Source organism: Uloborus diversus, chromosome 4 (assembly GCF_026930045.1).
Source record: "Uloborus diversus isolate 005 chromosome 4, Udiv.v.3.1, whole genome shotgun sequence".
In the NCBI taxonomy this organism is placed as follows: Eukaryota; Metazoa; Arthropoda; class Arachnida; order Araneae; family Uloboridae; genus Uloborus; species Uloborus diversus.
The window spans coordinates 147,402,326-147,417,653 of record NC_072734.1 but is presented as its reverse complement, the minus strand read 5'-3'; the positions used below and the strand labels follow the sequence as shown (position 1 = coordinate 147,417,653).

The window sequence follows — 15,328 nt, the reverse complement described above, 5'->3', positions numbered from 1 at the left end:
ATTCAGCTACATTTCAATAACATTGTTAAAACATTGCTACATAGGTGGCGCTTAAATGTTTCTCCACTTTATTTTACCCCCCCCCCCCACCTCCTAATTTTTTACGTAACACCAAAACCCCATATGATCTAGTCAGACATTTCCAATTGAGCCAAAAAAAAAAAAAAAAAACTTTCATAAATAATTAAAAAATCGCCTGTCAAGGTATGACGGCTGAAAACGGCTTCCACATTTGAACGAAGCAATTGCCTGGTTGGTAATAGCTTGATAATTGAAACTTTGACCCTAACTCCAGTAGATTATCCCTCAACTCCAGTAGACAGCGTTCATTGTTGACCACTTTTTCATTTCTTCATTTCCCTAAAATGTCACAGTTTCACCAGTAAAACAGTTAAGTTACCGGACTCAGTTCAGCCTTGTCACGATATAGCCTTGCCCTGCATGTTAAACATTACCAAAATATATTTTTAAACTATAATGTCGTGTCCCTTAGTTTCATGGTTGAAGTCAGAAACGTTACTCGATCATTGGCTTTTATTAGAGCCTCCATATAAATAGACCGTCACATCAACTTAAGTTCAACCATTTTGGATCAGATTTTTCATTGTTGCGCTGCTAGGGTTCCCACAGCAACGTTTGGGGCTCTATCAAATTTTCCTAAACTAATATTTTACTTAACGGAGAATTCATGTGCTACTAATAATGGTTCGCAGTGAACAATCACCAAACGCGATAATTTGTCTAAAAAGACAACAACTCAAACACGCGCTCCGATCCAAAATGGCTGATCTTAAGGTGATGCGCCGGCTCATATGTATAGGGGCCTTAGCTATTATATATGGATATTTAAATGAAAATTTGAAATGTTGGTAACCTTGTAAATAAGTAAATGGAGACCAGTAGAAAAAATTAATAACTTTATTAAGCACAAACACAAAATTACTTACATTAAAAAGTACATAAGTTAAATTAAAACCATTGTTCTTATAAGCAGATCACTGTGGACAAAACAATTCACCGAATTCCTGCTCTAAATCAATGAATCATTGACACGTTACTGTCGAACTGTTCCATTGTACAGCATTTTTTACCTTTAGAAAATGAGTCCACCACCATTTTGTCCATTTTCAAGTGGCGCAGTGAAAATGTTGCGTTATCGCACAAAGAGCGACTCCATAGTTTACGATGAGTTACATTTTTAGTTTTGTAAGTATGATACGCTATAAAGCATGTTTCAAAAGGTGTTTTACATAAAACAAACACATAATGTTAACATAAAAATATTTTTATTCTGTCTTAAGCTTCGTTTTGACTAACGAGTACTTTTACTTCCTATCCACTCCGGACTAGCTCCATATTCTAAACCAATAGACATTTCAACTAAGAGAAAAAGTAACGAATGAAAATACACTGGTTAATTTAAGTATGTGAAAAAAAAAATTAATATTTTATTTACTAGGGAAGTCAAACCTCAAATTAAGAAAAAATAATAAAACTTATGCGATATCATGTTGTCAAGTTTGAGGAGTATATCAAGCAAATTATTTATGAGTAATGTGACATAATTGCTACTTGTGTTCAATCTTACAGGGTGTCCTGAAAAATACTGACTGTTTTCAAAAAATTATAACAGAAAAATGGTTAATGATATTTTTTTTGCAGAAAATTCATGTGGTGGGCTGTAAGTTTCGTTCCCCGAAGTTCCAAGTTTTAGTTCAATAACTTTCCTATAGATGGCGCTGCAGATTGTAAGACCATAAATCAAAGTAACACAGCAAATTACATCATAGTTTTTCGAAAAATGTTTTAAACAAATATAATTACACAACGATGTTTTCATAATGCCTGCCACCGGCTGCAATCACATGTCGCTTCGGCTTGGAGGCTTACTATCTGCAGAGTCTTCCATTGAAAAATATTTGAGCAAAAATTTGGAACTCTGGAAGATGAAATTTATGACCAACCATGTGAATTTTCTGCAAAAAATATTTTTTTACCATTAACCGTTTACCCGTTATAAATTTTTGAAAACAGTCAATCTTTTACAGGACTCCCTGTAGCTTTGTAAATAATACATGTACAGTTTATACACTAGATGGTTTTCTGAGAGTGTAAAATCTTTTGACATCTCAACTGAAATAAATGTTGCAATGCCGTACTTGTGTGCCAAATAGCTTAAACTCCTGGATACTAGCTCATGACACTCATTATGAGCCCATTAAGAAATTTTGTCACTATAGATAACTTAGTGATCGTAGTTTTTTTTGGTGACGCTGTAGTCATTGAAAACTGCATCTGTAATGCAATTTTTAGTACCTGTTTTTTTTCCCCAGGTTTATAATTTACATTTTGAAACATTCCGACATTGGAAATGAGTTTTGAATTTCACTTCGAGTCCCGTGGTTCTTTAAAACTTTCCTATTTAGAATGCATGAATGGGGTAGAACTTTAATATGATCATAAAAAAGGTAAACTCTCATTTTTCACCAAACGTCTAAACTTCTCCTATTTGTAATATTTGATCAATATTTGTAGTTTTGTCACGTTGAGAAATAAATAGGATATCATAAAATCTAACAGTTTCAGAAAAAAACTTTAACGAATGAGAAAAAGTAGAAAATTAAAATAGAAGGAAAAAAAAACACTAAAAAAGGCTACTAAAAATGATTTATTTCTATCATGAGGTGAAGAATATCTCATCAAGATAAAAAAAATTCATTTCTGTCCTAAGAATATGACAAATGTTAACACAAAATCAAAATGCATTAACTGCGTTGACTTCTTATCAAAAGATACTTTTGGATTTATTTGAGCTATCTGCGCTCTGTTTACATTGCATAAAAAGAGTTTCATCCATAGATACTGAAAGTCAATATCATATACAAAGGGAGCCTTTCCATTTCGTTACTAATAGAAATATAAATTAAATTCTTTGATAAACTTTATAAAAATGTTGAATATGAAAGCATATCACAAATAAGTAGAACTAAAATACATTTTTCAAGAAAATAACCTAAAAACCTGGAAATAACATCAACTGTAAATATTTATCATATTAACTTTGAAATGAACGCATTTTTTTTTTTTTAACTCTGTAAAGCGTACTTTCTTAGAGTTTTGATTTAATTACACAATACTTTTAACATCATTTGAATCAAGTATTATACCTGTTTTTTAACAATATAAAAATATAACTCTACATTTAAATAATTTTATTGTAATTTAAAAACATATCACGCTACACTAGTACACTATCCTCCAAAATAAGTCAATTTTAAGAAATGATTTATTTTCAGTGTATTATCCGTAAAAATAAGACATACGAGTTTTAAATGTCCGAAACGTTTTTTGTAAAATAGAAACGAATTAAGGTTTACTTTTGCCTCGCGAAGCTGACATATAATTCAGAAATTTTCAGAAGTAATAAAATACCTTTCTTAACAACAGCAAAGTATTCGAAATAAATAAATGAGCTTAACAAAAAAGAGGGATTTTTTTTTTGAAATATTTTTTTTCTTAAGTCGTTTAATTAAGACTAAATCCGACTGTTACTTAACTCCCCCCCCCCTTAATTTAGTTTTTTTAAGGTAATTTTTCCATTTAAAAAATCTTTATACTTTTGATGAAGCATGCAAACCATAAATTTGGGATAGTGCAAACTGATTTGGATTTGTTGAAACTGATTGCAAAGATGCAATAATGTACAAAAATAAATGTACTACTTTTAAATAGTTATTTTGTTGTATCAAGTATAACTTAATTTAAACAATTTACAAGTCAAATTGTTGGCACTTGCATTTCGATTCATTCATTACTTTGCTCCACTAAATTAACGAAAATTGAAGCTCTTCACACTGAAATGAATTAACATTCGAAAATATAACACATGCAATTAAATAAAAAGATTAGAAACTACTATTTCGAACGAATTTGCTCTCAATCTTAAAACCTAATGAACCGCAGGATTCATTTATTTGAACTTACGGCCATATTTAAAAGATATTTTTCTTATCAATGCTTCATGAATAATTAAGTACAAATCCGCTCAGGGGAAATAATTCTTCCTTTTCGATTTTTTTTAAATTTCACATTTATTTGCATTTTTACATTTAGGCTGTGGAGCATAACATCAAACACGTTAAACTTCTGGTATAAATTCTAGTAATGTTTAGTATTTTTCCCGTTTTTATTTGTTTACTTCTTGAATAGCAAATATTCAAATTTATCTCAATTTATTCCGTGTATTTTTATATTTCATGGTTTCTATATACAACCGAATAGAATGCAACATATATGTCTTATGCACACACGCATGCGCACATGCATAAAAATGCACAATTTTTCTACTTCTTGGAATGCATTATCATAGTGAAAAAATCTCCATGGTTTGAAATTAGTCTTTTTACCTACTCTGTAAAAATAAAACATTTATTATATATGTATATATGATAGTATGTTCCTCATACAAATCGACAGCTTACGTCGGATCTCGGCAATATTTGGCAGGGATGTACTTGGACAACCTAGAAAGAACGTAGGGGGTTTTCAAAAGCCAAAAAAGTAATGAACCGTATAGATTTTAATTTTAGGACCCGAAAATGGCTTTTCCCACTCGAAATAATCATCCAACTGTTTGATTTCAGTCTAATTCAAAAGCCAGTGAAAAATACCCCTTTGAAGCAGATTTACTTCCTCCCCCCACCACCAAAAAAAAAAACCCACCAACGCTTTAAAACCACCAACGCTGTAAAGTCACCGGGAAAAAGGGAATAATCATTTTTAAATCAAGAAAGGTTTGTGACAATATTAAATCTCAAATTTATCGCCTGTGGCAAGTTCAGTTTTAATTAACGTGAATTAATGCATCGAAAAGAAAGATTTGTGATCATTTTTTTCTCTATTATAACCAAATAAAGTGTTTACTTTTGCTTCGCGGCTTATTGGGGTATTTGGGAGATTTAAACATTTTCCTTTTGGGTTATTTTTTCACGATCTGTCGGGAAATTTTACAGATTTATTTTTCGTTCCAGTCTGATTGATCTTTTATTTTCGAGGTAGACCGTGCAAAGCCGGGCAACTTAGTTGGTATGTAAAAAAAGTTTTTAATCAGTAGTTCTGAAACAACAAAATAAATTAAAAGAAAGAAACACAGTTTAACACAAATTAAATTGTCAATAATCAACTATAAGAAATACACATTGAAAACAAAAAGCTACACCTCTTGAAACAGCTTTCAGGACAAACACAATGCACGAGTCCATAGTTAATGAGTTATTCAAGTAGTTCATGAACCACCCTGTTGGGGTAATGATGTAAAACTTGGCGATATTAGGCTTTAAATCACACGTGATGCATTACAGTTCACTTCCAGTTCATCCAACAAATGTGACTGTGTAACTGTATAATCATAAGTACAGCAAGGAGAGAGACTGGACAACTTATTGAACATATGGCACTGTTGACAAGAGGCGCTGCCATCTCGTTTGTTGTGCTATAAGTAGTGATGTTAGTTACTTGAGACGTTTTCTTCTGTTGTGAAACAAAATCACCTTTCAGCGCACCTATTCAATTCGAAAAAAAAGAAAGATTAGATGATGCATGTCTAGTGTTTTTTTAAGCTAAAATTATTATATATTTAGACATAATTAATGTTAAAACTAGATTATTAAAACAGCATATAGAAGCATTTTTTTATTATGGATGATCCTTAGGGTGGTTCAAAAATACATGTAAAAAAAAAGTTTCTTCTAGATAACTGGACACCCCTCAATATTTTTAGACTTGTGGCTAGTAATATACTGGAAGAATTAATTTTAGCTTTCTATTTCAACTCAAAGAGGGTGCGCAACCGCCTCCCCCAAACTTCATACGTACGGGGAGGGGGATTAAAAAATACATTGAAATGAAAAAAACAATGCTACATATTATAAAATACACCAGCAATATGCATATACATTGCAATATAATAATTATTTACGAAAATACAGCTGGGGAAATTACTTGTTCTAAATTTGTGGCAATTTCTATGCAACTGCTAATGTTAAATTAAGGGGTCGTTGAGCAACCTCTTAAAATTTGAGTAACAAGCTAAACATTTTACAGCATAATACTATTAGCAGGTCTAAAAAAAGTAGTAGGTGTCCTGGTCTCTAGCTGAAAAAAAGTTTTTTTTTTTTTTTTTTTTTTTTTTTAACCACCCTAATGATCCTACTGCATTTCAGTGTATAGGCGTTATTATTCATTTTCTGTTAAATCCAAAAAGATATTCATTGTTATTAGTTAAATCATCAATACAAATACAAAAATAGAATCATTTCTTAAAGACATGAAATAAACCCTCAGAAAAAACTGAATGAGATGCACGTTTTATTTGGAAGCTTCTTCAGACGAATTAACGGGATATGTTTTCAAGGTAGAGGAGCTTGTTATATACGAAGAAAAAAACAGCTAGATATACCAAGGAATCCAAGCGAACGTTGTTAAATGTAATACGCAATAAAGCAGCGTATATGCAATGTAATACGCTGCAATTAAAACTTTATTGTGACGCATATAGGCAATATGTAGTACTCTATGGACCTGCTGACTGAAGAAATATATACTTTTAGGGCTCGACTATCTAACAGTGAGACCCAAGGCCCACAACGCTTTGGAGGCCGCCTTCTGTATTCTATCACTTTAAGTAAAAGTAAAATAATGTGAAAATAACGTTTAACATTTATTTAAAAGAGAATTTTGTATTTTTTCACAAAAAAACATGATTTTTTTAATACAATGCATATATATATTTTTTAAATTGATGCCTCTTAGGAAGATGAGTCCCCAGGCTCAGGCCTAGTATGCCTGTGCGTTAATCAGGCCCTGTTTACTTTGCAAGGTAAATCGATCTAAACTAATAATTTGGTCAGAGTATTGGGTTTAGGTGCTTAAAATACACTATATTTAGCGATTTAACTGTATTCGACAGCTCCTTTATCGTAAAGTTTGGGGAAAACAAGATAAAGGAAATTTGGTTTCAGCATTAAAATTGCTTTACATATTAGGCAGTGAGAAGCAAAGGGATGTAAGTGGACATTTTCAAGTTTTGAGTAAAATACGTTTAAAGATAAAGTCCTAGGTAGGAGAATTTTTTTTCTAAATTATACTGTATTACCGCACCTACCAGGGCTAATAGTACTATTTCTTGTCCCAAAACAGAAGAGAGGTTCATCTACCATTTGTACTGGTTATCTCTATATTTTTAATTTTGCCACTTCCATTCATTTGCTTCTCAATGCCCCGTATTTGGAATTGTTTAATATATATATATCAAGCAAAAACATATTAATTTGTTTCAGTACTCAGATAAATTGGTTTCAATCAATTGTGTGCAGTCAAAAACAATATTTGTTATAATAATTTTATCGTGCTAATTTTGCATGCCTAAATGAAATTTGTATTTGTCCCCAATTAAATAAAGTAAAAAATATATCTTGTCTGTCTTCTCTAATAACCCTTGTGGGAAAAGTCCAATTATATAAGCTTTTCCCCCGTTTTTGTTATAATAATCTGTGTCAGTATTTGAAAATTTCTTTTTTTTTTTTTTTTTTTTAATCTAAGGAATGAAATTTTTATCTTCAACTACATATTTTCACCGAAAGAAGCTAACTTGTCACGTCTGGTTAATTAGTTTTACGAAACGAAATAAGATAAAGTAATTGAAAAGTAGTTTTACTTAGGGAAAGAAATCATAAAATAATCACGACGAAATAATTAACAATGCAAAGACCTTTGACTTTGTGAATCCGGTGCCTTCACGGTGAACAAAGATTTATGCTCGAAGCGAAAATCTTAAATACTCAAAATTCGAATAGTCACTGATGTAGTGTGAATATTTAATTCAAATCTGACCATTTAATCATATAATCTGATCATATATATAAAAAAAAAAAATGGGAAAATTTGTAGAATACCGTAGACCCTCGTTTTACGCTGGGGCTACGTTCCACGGAAACGCCGCGAAGATCGAAACCGCGTAAATTGAGAACTAAAACTAGTGTTAAAATAGGGGTTTGGTTCCGTAGATAACAAAATACTTCATTCTAGTGAAGATTAATTGTATAATAAGTTAAATGTGTATTTATATTGACTTTTATGAACAACATGCATAAAGAAGACATAAATTAATTTCGTGTCCTGTTCATAAAGAGGAGCTGGCTATGATAGTCTTTTGGCAGTCATTAAGAATTTTTCTCTATAAATCTTTGCAGAGCATTAACGCATCCATGATAATTTGCGTCATTTCCATGATAGCATCTTACTTCACTAACAAATCAGAAAGATCATTTCTATTGTCTAGGAATTACTCAAAATTTTTAATGTGAACGTTTTTGGTTGTGCGTCACCGACATCATTATCCTCGTTGCTTTTAGCCTCTTTTGTCACTCCTAAAAGCTCTTCTTCCAGTGAGTTCTGAACTATGTGAATTTAATGACTTTACTTCTGGAAAGAGTTCTGGAACCAGTCAGATAAAATGTCTCCAGTGGTACAAGCTCGATTATTAGCACGCCAAAATGCAGTTGATTACGAGTAATCTGCAATTTTTAGGAGTTTGGATTTTGAAAGAGGGGACAATTGTATCTGTTTGCATTGCTGCATCCGCGTAAAACCGAAACTCATCCGCGTAAAATAAAATAAAGGTGTCAAATCTTAAACCGTGTATAATCGAAACCGTGTAAAATAAACCCGCGTAAAACGAGGGTCTACTGTATTTCATAGTAAATTAGCAAATTTCTTTTTTTTTTTTTTCCCAGAAAACGAAAAATGAACGAATGTGAAAGTGATGATGAACATGAAGTGAAACGAATATACAAGTTTTAACGGGAAAAACAAATGCATATTTTATGTTCCAATAGAAAGGGTAACACCTGTTTCTAAGCAAAATGTTTAGAAAATAAATAAAAAGTTGCTTTTGCGAAAATTCCCAACGATATTAAGCATCTCGATATATTTCATACAATCTTAAATGCATTAATTATTTTAAAATCAGTTTATCATATTTTAAATATACAGTGTATGTTATTCGCATTCGCTGTAACAATTGCTAGAAAATCGTCTTTAAATTTTTTCCGTGTAAAATCTTTAAGGATAACTTACCTTTATTAAGTGTGAAATGTTCTGGGGCATAATCCACCCTGAGAAATGTGGTCATCTCAACTTCAAACACTTTGTTTGGATCAAGAGGTATATCTGTAGGTATGGAACGCTTTCTCCTGCCGTAGCCCAACTGACCATTGCCACATGGCACCTGCAAGTACAGTATAGAGATCAAAAAGGCATCTAACTTATACAATTTAAAATCATATTTTTATTGAAATTATTTGCTCAATCCATTTCTATAAATGAGACATTTTTACTTATATATATGTATTTTAATCTAAAAATTTTAAACTTTGGTTTTTATTTTTATGTATTTGAATACACGGAGCCATTGTGTATCATAATATGGAGTATCAATTTTCTAAAACGTTTTCTTGTATTTGAAGAATAATGTTTCGTACGTGTTGTTGGCGTGACTATATGTTCCCGCGTATTATACAAGGTCTGTTCTGAAAGTAGTAAGACTGATAGTTTCCTGGGCGAACAGGCAGAGGTGAAATGATCTGCGCGCGCAGGATCAGTAGAGGGAGTATTGGGAATGCTGGTAAAAATCAACAGTCTGCTGTCGGACATTGAAGAGAGCAAGTCGCTTGTACTGTGAACCCCTGTCGAAACGCCTCGTCTCATAGAATCATGGAGCGTTTATAGGAGCACAGCGATACACGATCAGATTTTGTGTGAAGTTTAGTAAAACGGGCAAAGAGATTTAGAAATGCATAGGGGGCCTTTGGGGATGCTGCCATGGGTAGCTCGAGTGTTTTTGATTGGCACAAGTAATTTCAAGACGGTAGGGAAAAGTGGAAGACGACAACCACTCCGGACATCCTTCAACCAGTAAAACTGACGCAAATGTGACGAGAGTGAAAATTTTACTGAATAGTTATCGTAGGTTAAGTATCAGAATGATTTCTAATTACTTTAGCAATCCCTCAAACCCAAGTTTTTCAAATCATGAGAAAAACTTACCAACGAGGAAAGTGTGCGTTCTGTGTATCGGATTATTTGGCCCAGTACAACGTGGTAATACGCCTTACAGCCCTGATTTGGCCCCACCAGACTTTTTTCTGTTTCCCAGATTAAAATTCACGATCAGGGGGAAGCATCACGGCTCGGTAGAAGCTGTTCAGCAGACCGCGACGAGGAAACTAAGCATCATTCCGATACAGGTGTCCCTGGAGGCATACAAAAGCTAGAAATTTCATTGGCAACTATGTGTAGATACAGATAGATGCTACTTTGAAAAATTCTTAGCGTTTGTACTATTTCCATGAATAATTTTGTTTTATAAAAATGAGTCCTACTTTCAGAACAGACCTTGTAGTCATCATATTCGAATACCCAATTAACAGTCAAAGCTTAAAATTTCTGGGAATAGAGTGCAAATATATGCCTAATAGTGTCACTTCCCTGCAAATGGACTAAGTATAAACTGGATTATTATTTACTTGAGTTTTTCTATAATATTTTCTTAATTCAGTACTTGATTGTTAAGTGGAATAACGTAACCTGATAAATATAAGGTGATTATAAGTTGCATTTGTGAAGAAGTTAGTACCCGTATTGTAGAATGTCATGCATCCGAGTTTTTATTTTAATCAATGTTTTAATTGTTTGTTTTATAGTTTTAATTTAAAAACAAAAAACCAGTCCGTAATAGCAACTTTAAATTAATTTATGTTAAGGTTTTGAATGGACCTATTTAAACAGTATTTTAATGTTTTAAGTGTGTTTTACCTTCGAGTTCATACTTTTGTACATATTTAATGTGATAATTATATATATAAATTATATATTGTTAAAAATAAAGTTTTCGTTTAATTTATTTCTTAATGCCATGCTAAGGAGATTTAGATTGAATTGAGGACTTATTTTTTATTCCCTCAAAGTAAAACGAAACTTAATTAAATTCTGATTAAAACAAACCTTTAAAAAATTCCGTTCATAATTTTGTCTATTAGTCTAAATCGTTTATCTTTCATAAAGACAATCAAATTTACATCATCATTTTTCGCATCATGCTCATGCTCTGCCTTTATGGATATAGTTTCCCCCTAGGTGGCTTGCTACGCAAGTTGAAATAGGCTGATTTATATGATTTATGTTCCCTTCGAAATAAAAAATTAACAATCATAACAATATATTAATATTTTCTAAAAAAAAATAAGTGATTAATTGCTAACCATTAACTTCTAATTGTTTATCTTTTTCGCTTAAGGTGAACCAAAATTACAATGTATTGAAAAAATAAAATATTTATATATATATATAGCCTTACGCCTTTGCATTGCTGAAGGCATACGCTGACAGTGCCAACAAAGAGGACATAGTTGGCATCAGGAAATTTGAAAGCCCGGAATTTGGCAGAAAGAGCATCGCCATTTTCTAGAGACTGGAAGTTGCCAAAAATGTATGGATCAATGGAACATCTGTAGAAAGAAAAAGGTTATAACAATTAAACTTTTGATTGCATGTAAGGGCTAAAAATAAGTTGAAATGTAAGGCGATCTTTAACCGACACGGGCAACATAATAAATATATGTATCACCAAAACAACAACTTTTCTAAATTATTTGCACTTAAAAAGCAAAAAGAAAAAAAAGTGGGAAAATGCTATTAATGCTAAGACCAGCTATACTAAAAGTTGAACGCTGCATTTTACACTAAAAAGAAATATTAAATCACGAGTTTTTCATTTACTTTCAGTAAAATTTCGACAAAACCCATTCCTGAAAACATATTGAAAATGTTATGACACGTACCAAACGTAAGCGTCTGTTTGCTGTTGTTATGCGAAATATGCAAACGATACGAGTGTCGAAGAAAATATTAAAAAAAAAAAAATGTTTTGAGAAAAAATGCGAAGCACTATTTCATGTGATTTGATAGCATCAACAGACAGCAATGTACCAACTACTATGAAGCTAAACACTAAATGGATTTAGTCAGCAATGAAGTAATTTGATTGTATTTTCAAAATATAACACGTTACAGTCACCTACGAATACGAGTTTCATATAATATTATGTCTTTCATTCTGTTACCCAGAAAATTTAGGAAATCTAAAAGCAAAAAAAAAAAAGTCTTGTATGTTTAAAAATAATAATAATGATAATTTTTTTTATAAAAGTCATCAAATGCCATCATTAAAAAATCTAAACAATGATAATTTCTAAATATCAAATGCAAAATCATAATCCCAATACCCCAACGCTTTAGTCGTCATTTAAACCGTTAATTGTATAAAAAGCGAAATTTCTGAAATTGTAGTCAAAGCTTATCCGCAATACAACTCTCATTCAAACACATACTTGCTAAAATTTGAAATGATGCGACATAACTTTTAAAAATCAAATGTAACTTACATTCATGTGAACAACACGCTTCAAAGCTCACCAACACAAGGTTAATTATGGGAATTCCCAAAACGATAAAAATGGAAAACTTGTAAGCTACTAAGGACAGCTTTATTATTTGCAGGATGTTTCACAAAAGGTCGGCATTATGTGTTTGACCCTGATGTGGCCTTTTTTGTCGCTTGTTTGTTTGTGTTTTTTTTTCGAACAAATGTGTTTTATTTCCGTGCGCAATGATTTTTATTTGTAAGGAACATAGAAAGCGAGTAATTTATTAAATTTTAAAAATATAAATTTTTCGGGATTTTTGAAAGCAAATCAAATTTTAAACGACACAAGCTTAAACATTTTTAATAAACATTTTTTTTTGTGCATTTTAACAACCAACATAAAATAAAAAAACTACATTTTCCCGAAAATACATTTGGTGAGATCTGTACTTATTTACTAGTAATTGTACCAAAATCAAAATGATCGCCATTAACCTGTGTAAGTGTATCAGACACCAAATCTATGTATAAACCAGTGGTACAGACAGACAGAGGCGGAGCAACTTTGATAAAAGAATGCATTGACTTTCCTTCGATAGTATATATAGTCGCTAATTTCTTGCTTATTTATATAATTTATTTACGATATGATTATGATACTTGGTAAATAGTGAAGCAATTTGATGATGTTTGATTTACACAATTAGAATTTTTTTTCAATAATTTGCAATTAATCTATGCTTAACACGTAAATGACTTTTTTCACAACATTAACTGCTTTCATGAGGTGACAGTATTAATATTCCCGTATGCCACCGTCTAAGTACAGCACATAGTAGATTACAAATTCCTCTTTTGCATTGATCTATTCACAAATATGTTGAACCTTGTTTGTTGGATTTAGTTAAGCCATGTTATCTGACCAAAACTACAACAAAAGTTGTAATTTAATATAGGGGAGACCGGGGCAAGATGACGAGCCGGGCAAGATGACGAATTCCATATTTTTTTCCGTTTCCCCCCAGTTAACAGAATCCACTGCATACTATAAGGTTTCTTATCCGCTGCTCTTTCAGCAATAGTATATAGACTCTGAAATCAATCACCATATTTGTGTTAGTTCTGAAACTCTGTTTGTTCACCGTTGCCACGATCTAACTTTTATGCATTTGTAAATAAGTTCTGCTACACATACAGATAAGTTATATCGTGTCTCTTTAGTATTTATGAGTAACTAAGTTTAAATACTACCTATTACCATGAATAAATGTCAATTAATCGCCTTCTTTTATGGCATTGGAGAAGAATTCGTTCAAACAGGCAGTCAGGAGCAAGATGACGGGCTCGTCATCTTACCCCGTGTTTCAGAAATTATTAAATTAACTATGCTGTCCACTTTATTAAATCTTGTAAACGCATATTTGTTTGCGTGTTTTACCACGCGACCTTTGCGCTATCTCCTCTGAGGTTAAAGGATGCATTGAATCAAGGGAGGTATCGTTCAAAAGCCGGTGACCAGAGGCTACTTATAAACTAGTTGACCAAATGACTAGTTGACTGAATTAAACCAAGCAAAGAATCTCCTGCTCTGTTGATTATTGACAATCATAAATCTCGCACAACTTTGCAGGCCATCTTATATTGCAGTGAAAGAAACATTATCATGCTGTTGGATTGCCACCCCACACATCGCATCGTTTCTAGCTCCTGAGATGTGTCATTTTTCTGCCCATTGAAAACCTACTATAGCCAAGCATGTGACAACTTTATGATCATTCATGTAGGACAAACTATCACAGACAAAAATATTGGTGGGCTTTTGAGCACCGCTTACTTCAAACCAGCTACAGTTGGAAATGTCGATAAAGGGTTTAAAAAATGAGAGATCAAAACTCATAATTCTCTTGTTTTTAGCGTACTATGATGTTGTTGGCGATTAAACTGAGAATAATAGTGCTAATCCTCAGACCTTGGGAGTGGAAATGCAGAATAAAAACCCTCCAGACGAAGCAGAAGTTATGGCAAATGCCGATTCCGATGCACCAAAGAAGCCTGTTAGTGTTTTTGATTTCAATGCATTGCATAAAGCAACTCAATGTGAGAAAAAAAAAACGAGCTGATGTGTGTATCACATGACTTCCTTTTACTCCAATTTAATGTCATTTTCTCATTATTGGTAGTTTTGATGTGATTCAGTAGTTTACTCTCTAAATATCACCAACAGTGGCCAAATTAAAACCAGATTAAAAAAAAAATCCCCAAATTTGTCTCCAAGTTGGCGAAAAACTGGGCGACCAAAAGACTGGCGATATATCGCCAAGTGTCCGCCAAATTATAACACCACTTGAGTTTACATCAAAATTAACAATGATTTTCCCCAAAAATGGGCAAAAGACCCCCTTTGGAGCATCCGAATGCAACCAAAAAGGGAGGTGCACAACTAGACTCCACTAGGAGTCTAAGTACCAAATTTCAACTTTCAAGGACATTCCGTTCTTGAGTTATGCGACATAAATACACACATACGCACGTACATACAGACGTCACGAGAAAACTCGTTGTAGTTAACTCGGGGATCGTCAAAATGGATATTTCGAGTATCTGTACGTTTCTAGGCATGTATCCACGTGTGGTCGGGTTGAAAAATAAACTGAACATTCTTTCGGGGGTGATCAAAATGGAAATTAAGGCCAATTTTTGAGTGAAATTTTTTTCGCGAATATAATACTTCCTCTTTTGTAAAAGGAAGTAAAAAAAAAAAGCAGAGAACTGAGCTCAAACATTCTTACAAGCACACCCATCAAAGAAATGTCATAACAAGAAGCAAAGCGGAAGGACAAAACGGAT

The 15,328-nt window shown here is 32.5% G+C and overlaps 1 protein-coding gene across 2 annotated transcripts in view; it reads right to left on the bottom strand.

The window, feature by feature from the left end:
* Positions 1–3,105: 3,105 nt before the first annotated feature.
* LOC129220384 (uncharacterized) overlaps positions 3,106–15,328 on the bottom strand; it is a 153,785-nt gene continuing 141,562 nt past the window's right edge. The window contains exons 8-10 of one of the 2 annotated variants that reach the window (XM_054854797.1): positions 11,414–11,564; positions 9,136–9,286; positions 3,106–5,561 (exon numbers count right to left, since the gene is read on the bottom strand). In XM_054854797.1, the coding sequence (XP_054710772.1) occupies positions 5,362–5,561; positions 9,136–9,286; positions 11,414–11,564 (502 nt within the window). In that variant the 3' untranslated portion in view covers positions 3,106–5,361. The remainder of the gene's footprint in view (positions 5,562–9,135; positions 9,287–11,413; positions 11,565–15,328) is intronic. The other variant, XM_054854796.1, reaches the window with a different exon arrangement.